Raw genomic sequence first — 10,050 nt, forward strand, 5'->3', positions numbered from 1 at the left:
TTGCGCTCAGGTCAAAGTCTCGCGGCCCTCTATCATAATCCAGAGTTTTGAGAAGATTGGAGAAACTTGATTTTTCGCCCGAAAACGAAAAAAAACGTAAGGGGTAACACTGTCGTTTTTTTTTCGGGTCGAAATTTTGAGTTTCCATATCTCAGCTCTGGAAGGGTCTAGAGCCTCCATTTTTGCGCTCAGGTCAAAGTCTCGCGGCCCTCTATCATAATCCAGAGTTTTGAGAAGATTGGAGAAACTTGATTTTTCGCCCGAAAACGAAAAAAAACGTAAGGGGTAACACTGTCGTTTTTTTTTCGGGTCGAAATTTTGAGTTTCCATATCTCAGCTCTGGAAGGGTCTAGAGCCTCCATTTTTGCGCTCAGGTCAAAGTCTCGCGGCCCTCTATCATAATCCAGAGTTTTGAGAAGATTGGAGAAACTTGATTTTTCGCCCGAAAACGAAAAAAAACGTAAGGGGTAACACTGTCGTTTTTTTTTCGGGTCGAAATTTTGAGTTTCCATATCTCAGCTCTGGAAGGGTCTAGAGCCTCAATTTTTGCGCTCAGGTCAAAGTCTCGCGGCCCTCTATCATAATCCAGAGTTTTGAGAAGATTGGAGAAACTTGATTTTTCGCCCGAAAACGGAAAAAAACGTAAGGGGTAACACTGTCGTTTTTTTTTTCGGGTCGAAATTTTGAGTTTCCATATCTCAGCTCTGGAAGGGTCTAGAGCCTCCATTTTTGCGCTCAGGTCAAAGTCTCGCGGCCCTCTATCATAATCCAGAGTTTTGAGAAGATTGGAGAAACTTGATTTTTCGCCCGAAAACGGAAAAAAACGTAAGGGGTAACACTGTCGTTTTTTTTTCGGGTCGAAATTTTGAGTTTCCATATCTCAGCTCTGGAAGGGTCTAGAGCATGGGTCACCAAACTAAGGCCCGCGGGCCGAATCAGGCCCGCCACACCCCTTTGACTGGCCCCCCAACCCCTCTGCCCCCCACTACTTGAACCGGCAATCCCCAAAAGTCGTCATGGCCTATTTTTTTTTAAATTGCTTTTTGGAAAATAATAACATGTCTGCATCTGGTATTTTGTTGATTTTTTTTTCAGTTAAAAATTATATTTAGTTATAAAATTAACTATATTTGTCGAATTTTCGTAACCCTGAAAGTGCTCAAGATAAAGCAGTGCCAGACAACGCATGCGCAGAGAACTACTCGGTTACCATCGTAACATCAGTTACCTCAGAACTGTCACTGTCAGACAGCAAAATGGCAAGTGTTAAAAGAAAAGTTGATAGAGAGTGTAGAGTTTTTAAAGAACAATGGACAAACGATTATTTTTTTGTTCAGTGTAAGGACCGTGCGGTGTGTATCATATGTAAAGAAAGTGTGGCGGTTTTCAAGGAATATAATCTGCGTCGTCACTACGAAACGCGCCACAAAGAGTATGCTAGTTTGCGAGGGCAAGCAAGAGAAGACAGGATTCAGAGGATGAAAGGCGGGCTGGCTGCACAACAGAATCTTTTCCTTCGCCAAACTCAGGTCAACCTGGCTGCTGTCCGAGCTAGCTATAAGGTAGCTCACCTACTAGCAACCCACGGAAAGCCGTTTACTGATGGGGACTTTGTTAAAGAATGCATGCTTGCTGTGGCCGAGGAGGTGTGTCCCGACAAGAAGGATGCGCTCAGCACGGTGAGTCTTTCCGCAACTACTATAACCAGGCGAATCGAAGATTTGGGGGACAATGTGTATGACCAGCTGACTAAGAAAGCGTCAGAATTCGAGTTTTTTGCTTTGGCCGTGGATGAGAGCAATGACGTGCAGGACACAGCACAACTGCTCATTTTTATTCGTGGAGTTAGCGCAAGTTTTGAAGTGTCTGAGGAGCTGGCAGCTCTAAAAAGTCTCAAAGGTACAACGACAGGCGAGGATATTTTTGTCCAAGTGTGCAAAACAATGGAAGAGTTGGATCTACACTGGTCTAAATTGGCCAGCATCACTACGGATGGCGCACCTAGTATGGTTGGCACATCGAGGGGGCTAGTAGGGCGCTTGAACAGCGAATTTGAGGAACGAGGTCTCACCCCCCCACTACAAGTCCACTGTCTGATTCACCAGCAAGCACTATGCTGCAAAGTTCTTAAGTGGGCGTCTGTCATGAAGGTGGTTGTGCACTGTGTTAACTACATCCGAAAACATGGGCTGAAACACAGACAGTTCCAGGCCTTTCTCTCCGAGCTTGAGTCTGCCTACGAGGATGTGCTGTACTATACAGAAGTCCGATGGTTAAGCCGAGGCAGAGTGTTGCGCCGTTTCTATGACCTGCTACCCGAAATCAACACCTTCCTGCAGTCTAAAGGTGAAACGGTACGAGAGCTGACTGAGCCAGAATGGAAATGGGACCTCGCGTTTTTAACTGATGTGACTGAAATATTGAACCACCTAAACGTGCAGCTCCAAGGAAAAGGGAAGCTAATCAGTGACATGTATTCCCACATCAAAGCGTTCGAAGTCAAACTAGCACTGCTTGTGCGACAGGTCCAAAAGCTTGACTTCACGCATCTCCCTGCCACCCAAAGCTATTGCGCTGAGAAACCAGCTGTCCCGTTCCCAGTCGAAAAGTGCAAGGATGCGCTGGAAATGCTGCAGGGAGAGTTCAGTGCGCGGTTCCGTGAGCTTCATGTCAACAGTAAAGGAATACGCTTGTTCCAGAACCCCTTTGCTGCCGACATAAATGATGCCCTTCCCTCTCTTCAGTTTGAACTTGCCGAGTTGCAGAATTGTGATATCCTTAAAGACGCGTTCAAGTCTGACAGTCTCATTGAGTTCTATGCTGCGCTCCCAGAGGAAACCTACCCAAACATCAAACAGCATGCAATGAGGATGTCGACAATTTTTGGCAGCACCTACATCTGTGAGCAAACCTTTTCCCGCATGAAGCAAACCAAGAATCCAACCAGGAACAGACTCACAGATAAGCACTTGCATCAGACCTTGAGACTGGCTACCACTAGACTGCAACCAGACATTGAACTTCTCACCAGCCAGAAGCAAGCACACAGTTCACACTGATATGGTAAGCACAATGATTTTACAATACAATTGCTATAAAATATGAAGGCTTTTCATTTTAATTTAAAAAAATGTATTTAATTGAAATTTTTAAATGTATGTCACATAAATCACATTTAAATTTTTGTTTTTTAAAATTTTTAAAAGTTGATTTTTTTTTAATTTATGTCATTTATGTTTTATTAATTTGTAAAATTATGTCACAGATAAAAGCAGACAGCAGCACATCTTGCCATTTACTGAATATTGTGCTTCTTGTGTTCAGTCTGTCATCCCCCCATGCCAGGGCTCCAGAAGGCACCCTGAAGTGAGGAGAGGAGATTGCTGTTGCTGACCCTATCCCAAAGACACAATTCATCAACAAGTACAAATCCAGCTCACCTACTGATTGTGATTCCCACTATTCTGTATTACTGTTGTGATTTAGTTTTTAGCCTACTGCTCATTTCATTTTCACCTTGACCTAAAAAATGTTTACTGAGCATGCTCACCTGGATAGGCATAAGAGCTGACTAGTTCTATTACTCATGTTGTTATAATTTCAATGTTTATTTATTTATTTTATTTTATAGGCCTATTTATTTGACCTTTATTAAGTGCTGTACACAATTATTATAAATAGTAACAGGCCTACCTATAATTTATAATTTTTCATTCATCCTTACCAGTGCCACTCACCTCAACTAGGCAGATGTTTCTTACCTTGACAGGTTTGATGTTATTTGTATTCGAAAATAAATAAATGGAAAATCTGTGGTATTTCAAATTAAAACAAAGTGTGAAGACTCGATTACTACTTTTGCAAACAACTATTAATGATAAACAAATATGGCTGTGCCAGGCTAGTAATCTCTACTATGAGGCCTGCTGGTGGTCAGTTTGGTCTTGGTCACACAATTCTATTTTATATAGCCCCGGCCCCCCATCACAGTCAGGAACGATAATGTGGCCCCCAGAGAAAAAAGTTTGGTGACCCCTGGTCTAGAGCCTCCATTTTTGCGCTCAGGTCAAAGTCTCGCGGCCCTCTATCATAATCCAGAGTTTTGAGAAGATTGGAGAAACTTGATTTTTCGCCCGAAAACGAAAAAAAACGTAAGGGGTAACACTGTCGTTTTTTTTTCGGGTCGAAATTTTGAGTTTCCATATCTCAGCTCTGGAAGGGTCTAGAGCCTCCATTTTTGCGCTCAGGTCAAAGTCTCGCGGCCCTCTATCATAATCCAGAGTTTTGAGAAGATTGGAGAAACTTGATTTTTCGCCCGAAAACGAAAAAAAACGTAAGGGGTAACACTGTCGTTTTTTTTTCGGGTCGAAATTTTGAGTTTCCATATCTCAGCTCTGGAAGGGTCTAGAGCCTCCATTTTTGCGCTCAGGTCAAAGTCTCGCGGCCCTCTATCATAATCCAGAGTTTTGAAAAGATTGGAGAAACTTGATTTTTCGCCCGAAAACGAAAAAAAACGTAAGGGGTAACACTGTCGTTTTTTTTTCGGGTCGAAATTTTGAGTTTCCATATCTCAGCTCTAGAAGGGTCTAGAGCCTCCATTTTTGCGCTCAGGTCAAAGTCTCGCGGCCCTCTATCATAATCCAGAGTTTTGAGAAGATTGGAGAAACTTGATTTTTCGCCCGAAAACGAAAAAAAACGTAAGGGGTAACACTGTCGTTTTTTTTTTCGGGTCGAAATTTTGAGTTTCCATATCTCAGCTCTGGAAGGGTCTAGAGCCTCCATTTTTGCGCTCAGGTCAAAGTCTCGCGGCCCTCTATCATAATCCAGAGTTTTGAGAAGATTGGAGAAACTTGATTTTTCGCCCGAAAACGAAAAAAAACGTAAGGGGTAACACTGTCGTTTTTTTTTCGGGTCGAAATTTTGAGTTTCCATATCTCAGCTCTGGAAGGGTCTAGAGCCTCCATTTTTGCGCTCAGGTCAAAGTCTCGCGACCCTCTATCATAATCCAGAGTTTTGAGAAGATTGGAGAAACTTGATTTTTCGCCCGAAAACGAAAAAAAACGTAAGGGGTAACACTGTCGTTTTTTTTTTCGGGTTGAAATTTTGAGTTTCCATATCTCAGCTCTGGAAGGGTCTAGAGCCTCCATTTTTGCGCTCAGGTCAAAGTCTCGCGGCCCTCTATCATAATCCAGAGTTTTGAGAAGATTGGAGAAACTTGATTTTTCGCCCGAAAACGAAAAAAAACGTAAGGGGTAACACTGTCGTTTTTTTTTCGGGTCGAAATTTTGAGTTTCCATATCTCAGCTCTGGAAGGGTCTAGAGCCTCCATTTTTGCGCTCAGGTCAAAGTCTCGCGGCCCTCTATCATAATCCAGAGTTTTGAGAAGATTGGAGAAACTTGATTTTTCGCCCGAAAACGAAAAAAACGTAAGGGGTAACACTGTCGTTTTTTTTTTCGGGTCGAAATTTTGAGTTTCCATATCTCAGCTCTGGAAGGGTCTAGAGCCTCCATTTTTGCGCTCAGGTCAAAGTCTCGCGGCCCTCTATCATAATCCAGAGTTTTGAGAAGATTGGAGAAACTTGATTTTTCGCCCGAAAACGAAAAAAAACGTAAGGGGTAACACTGTCGTTTTTTTTTCGGGTCGAAATTTTGAGTTTCCATATCTCAGCTCTGGAAGGGTCTAGAGCCTCCATTTTTGCGCTCAGGTCAAAGTCTCGCGGCCCTCTATCATAATCCAGAGTTTTCAGAAGATTGGAGAAACTTGATTTTTCGCCCGAAAACGAAAAAAAACGTAAGGGGTAACACTGTCGTTTTTTTTTCGGGTCGAAATTTTGAGTTTCCATATCTCAGCTCTGGAAGGGTCTAGAGCCTCCATTTTTGCGCTCAGGTCAAAGTCTCGCGACCCTCTATCATAATCCAGAGTTTTGAGAAGATTGGAGAAACTTGATTTTTCGCCCGAAAACGAATAAAAACGTAAGGGGTAACACTGTCGTTTTTTTTTCGGGTCGAAATTTTGAGTTTCCATATCTCAGCTCTGGAAGGGTCTAGAGCCTCCATTTTTGCGCTCAGGTCAAAGTCTCGCGGCCCTCTATCATAATCCAGAGTTTTGAGAAGATTGGAGAAACTTGATTTTTCGCCCGAAAACGAAAAAAAACGTAAGGGGTAACACTGTCGTTTTTTTTTCGGGTCGAAATTTTGAGTTTCCATATCTCAGCTCTGGAAGGGTCTAGAGCCTCCATTTTTGCGCTCAGGTCAAAGTCTCGCGGCCCTCTATCATAATCCAGAGTTTTGAGAAGATTGGAGAAACTTGATTTTTCGCCCGAAAACGAAAAAAAACGTAAGGGGTAACACTGTCGTTTTTTTTTCGGGTCGAAATTTTGAGTTTCCATATCTCAGCTCTGGAAGGGTCTAGAGCCTCCATTTTTGCGCTCAGGTCAAAGTCTCGCGGCCCTCTATCATAATCCAGAGTTTTGAGAAGATTGGAGAAACTTGATTTTTCGCCCGAAAACGAAAAAAAACGTAAGGGGTAACACTGTCGTTTTTTTTTCGGGTCGAAATTTTGAGTTTCCATATCTCAGCTCTGGAAGGGTCTAGAGCCTCCATTTTTGCGCTCAGGTCAAAGTCTCGCGACCCTCTATCATAATCCAGAGTTTTGAGAAGATTGGAGAAACTTGATTTTTCGCCCGAAAACGAAAAAAAACGTAAGGGGTAACACTGTCGTTTTTTTTTCGGGTCGAAATTTTGAGTTTCCATATCTCAGCTCTGGAAGGGTCTAGAGCCTCCATTTTTGCTCTCAGGTCAAAGTCTCGCGGCCCTCTATCATAATCCAGAGTTTTGAGAAGATTGGAGAAACTTGATTTTTCGCCCGAAAACGAAAAAAAACGTAAGGGGTAACACTGTCGTTTTTTTTTCGGGTCGAAATTTTGAGTTTCCATATCTCAGCTCTGGAAGGGTCTAGAGCAGGGGTGTCAAACATACGGCCCGCGGGCCGGAACCGGCCCGCCAGGGGGTTCAGTCCGGCCCGGGGATAAATCTGCAATATGAGAAAAAAAAAAAAACCCTGAGCGTCAGTAATTGGCCTTTAAGTGGCATTTGGTTCTATCGTTTTACACGCGTTTCTGTTGCCTGGCACCCTCATCTGCAAAATGTCTTTGTCAAAAAAGAGAAAAGTAGACACAGAGTGTCGGATCTTTCAAGAAAAATGGACCTCTTCCTATATGTTCACGGAGGTGAATAGGAAACCCGTTTGCCTTGTTTGCATGCAGCAAGTTTCGGTGCTTAAGGAATATAATATTCGGCGCCACTATGAAACTCAGCATGGCGAAAAATACAACAGCTTGCATGGAGAACTGAGACGACAGAAGGTAAATGAAATGTTGGCGAGTCTGAGGAAACAGCAATCTGTTTTTACCCGGAGCCGAGAGGCCAGTGATGCGGCCGTGAAAGCCAGCTACCTAATTGCTAGCAAAATAGCATTAGCATCAAAGCCGTACTGTGAGGGTGAGTTCGTCAAAACTTGCATGCTGAAGGCTGCCGAAATTGTTTGTCCTGAGAAGCGACAAGCTTTTGCCAATATTAGCTTGACGAGAAATACCGTGGCAGACAGGATTTCGGAACTATCGGCAGATTTGGACAGCCAACTGAAACGCAAAGTGGAGTCATTTCTGGCATTTTCTGTTGCAATTGATGAAAGTACTGATATTACGGATGTCGCTCAATTGGCCATATTCATTCGTGGTGTTGACGAGACTTTGACTGTCACTGAGGAGTTTCTTGAGTTGGTGCCTATGACCGACACCACAACAGCTGAAGACATTTTCCGCTCCGTCGTTGGAGCGCTGGACAGAGTCGGGGCGGACTGGTCCCGCGCCGTAAGCCTGGCTACAGATGGTGCGCCGTCAATGATCGGGAAAAAGGCAGGTGCTGCGACAAAGTTCAGAGAGAAAGTACAAGCCGCAAATGGAGGGGGTGATTTTTGGACCTTTCATTGCATTTTGCATCAGGAGGCATTATGCTGCAAGTCGTTAAAAATGGATCACGTCATGGAGGTGGTTGTCCGGACTGTTAATTTCATCCGAGCCAGAGGTCTCAATCATCGTCAGTTTGACAGCCTTCTCAGTGACTGTAACATTACCCATGGTCTGCCATACCACACTGAAGTAACATGGTTAAGCAGAGGTGCTGTGCTGAAGCGCTTCTTTGATCTACGTGGGGAAATCGGACATTTCATGGAGGTAAAAGGTAAACCTATTATGGAATTACAGTGCCCACTGTGGCTGCAGGACCTTGCATTTATGGTTGATATTACAGAGCACTTGAATAATCTGAACAAAATGTTGCAAGGACGCAAAAAAATTGTAACACAGTATTATGACAGCATACGTGCATTCAAGTTAAAGCTCACGTTATGGGAGACGCAGCTGGCAAGCGGTGACCCTGCTCATTTCCCCTGTCTAAGAGATGTGTGCGCAGCAAGCGTTAATCCTGACATGAGACAGTACAAAGACAAGATTTCAGGGTTGCTGAAGGAGTTTGAGAAACGATTTCAGGTCTTTAACGAACTCGAGACAGAATTCGCAGTTTTTCGCTCACCATTCACAGTCAGAGCTTCTGATGTGCCTGTTGACATGCAACTTGAAATAATTGATTTGCAGTGTAATGTAGAATTGAAGGACAAATTTGCCTCTGTGGGCTTGGACACATTTTATCAGTATCTCCTGCCAGGCTATCCTAAATTAACAGCACTGGCTGCAAAAATGTTGTGCATGTTTGGGACTACCTACCTGTGTGAGCAAGTGTTCTCAGTAATGAACATTAATAAAACGAAGCTGCGCTCAAAGCTCACACATAAGCACTTAAATGAGATTCTGAAATTGGCTGCTACTCAGGATATGATGCCTGATATTGATGCACTTGTGCAGGCTAAAAGATGCCAAGTTTCAGGGACAAATACAGAGCAAGATTAAATCCTATGGAATGCTGCAAATAAACATGTGAAATTAATATTTGCTGTAGTAATTGTTGTAAAAGTCAGTGCTAGTCAGCAACAAATTTACTACAAAAGGGTTTTGTAGAGTAAAATATTATTTCTTATGCATACCATATGTATGTGAGTTTTTTTTATAACATGTTATGCATTAACAAGGCATTTAATTTTCTTTTTAATCAATTTTCTGTTTTAAACAGTAGCCACTTAAGATTTTAAGTGTGTGGAGTCAATTCATGTGTTCAGAATTGCTTCCCAGAATTGGAAAATGCATTTTAAATAATTTCTATATTTTGATGTGTTTGATTTGTTAACATGCAGGACAGTGTTTTTAAGTCCACAAAACTGTGTCACTAAATGTTTTGTGACATTGTACTGTGAGCTTTTATACATAATGCACTTTAATAAATGTTAGTTAAACTAAGTAATAGTGTCGTTGAAATTGCACATATTTTTCTTAAAAACTCTTAGGTTGTTCATAATATATTTTGTAGAAGAACAATTCATTTAATATAAAGATTTTTATAATTTACTACTTTGCACCAAAAAAGAGGACTTATTGTTAGTTACGTAATTTTGCTATGAGTTTACTGGTCTGGCCCCCTTGAGATCAGATTAAGCTGTATGCGGCCCCCAGACCAAAATGAGTTTGACACCCCTGGTCTAGAGCCTCCATTTTTGCGCTCAGGTCAAAGTCTCGCGGCCCTCTATCATAATCCAGAGTTTTGAGAAAATTGGAGAAACTTGATTTTTCGCCCGAAAACGAAAAAAAACGTAAGGGGTAACACTGTCGTTTTTTTTTTCGGGTCGAAATTTTGAGTTTCCATATCTCAGCTCTGGAAGGGTCTAGAGCCTCCATTTTTGCGCTCAGGTCAAAGTCTCGCGACCCTCTATCATAATCCAGAGTTTTGAGAAGATTGGAGAAACTTGATTTTTCGCCCGAAAACGAAAAAAAACGTAAGGGGTAACACTGTCGTTTTTTTTTTCGGGTCGAAATTTTGAGTTTCCATATCTCAGCTCTGGAAGGGTCTAGAGCCTCCATTTTTGCGCTCAGGTCAAAGTCT

The 10,050-nt window shown here is 42.5% G+C and overlaps 2 protein-coding genes across 2 annotated transcripts; both read left to right on the forward strand.

Annotated features, from left to right (window-relative positions):
* Positions 1–1,478: 1,478 nt before the first annotated feature.
* On the forward strand, positions 1,479–3,059 carry LOC148981783 (general transcription factor II-I repeat domain-containing protein 2-like). Its single transcript, XM_089130707.1, has one exon. The coding sequence runs from the start codon at positions 1,479–1,481 to the stop codon at positions 3,057–3,059; it is 1,581 nt and encodes a 526-aa protein (XP_088986833.1).
* Positions 3,060–7,051: 3,992 nt separating this feature from the next.
* Positions 7,052–9,208, forward strand: LOC148981784 (general transcription factor II-I repeat domain-containing protein 2A-like). The gene has a single exon (XM_089129742.1). It carries the CDS (start codon positions 7,146–7,148, stop codon positions 8,964–8,966), a length of 1,821 nt encoding a protein of 606 aa, XP_088985868.1. The 5' UTR covers positions 7,052–7,145; the 3' UTR covers positions 8,967–9,208.
* The last annotated feature ends 842 nt before the right edge of the window (positions 9,209–10,050 follow it).

This window comes from Pimephales promelas, chromosome 4, assembly GCF_988280905.1.
Source record: "Pimephales promelas chromosome 4, fPimPro1.hap1.1, whole genome shotgun sequence".
NCBI classification, from domain to species: domain Eukaryota; kingdom Metazoa; phylum Chordata; class Actinopteri; order Cypriniformes; family Leuciscidae; genus Pimephales; species Pimephales promelas.

Excerpts from the sequence above, each read along its gene's own strand:
- LOC148981783 (XM_089130707.1), top strand. The coding sequence starts at position 1,479 with ATGAAAGGCGGGCTGGCTGCACAACAGAATCTTTTCCTTCGCCAAACT.
- LOC148981784 (XM_089129742.1), top strand. The coding sequence starts at position 7,146 with ATGTCTTTGTCAAAAAAGAGAAAAGTAGACACAGAGTGTCGGATCTTT.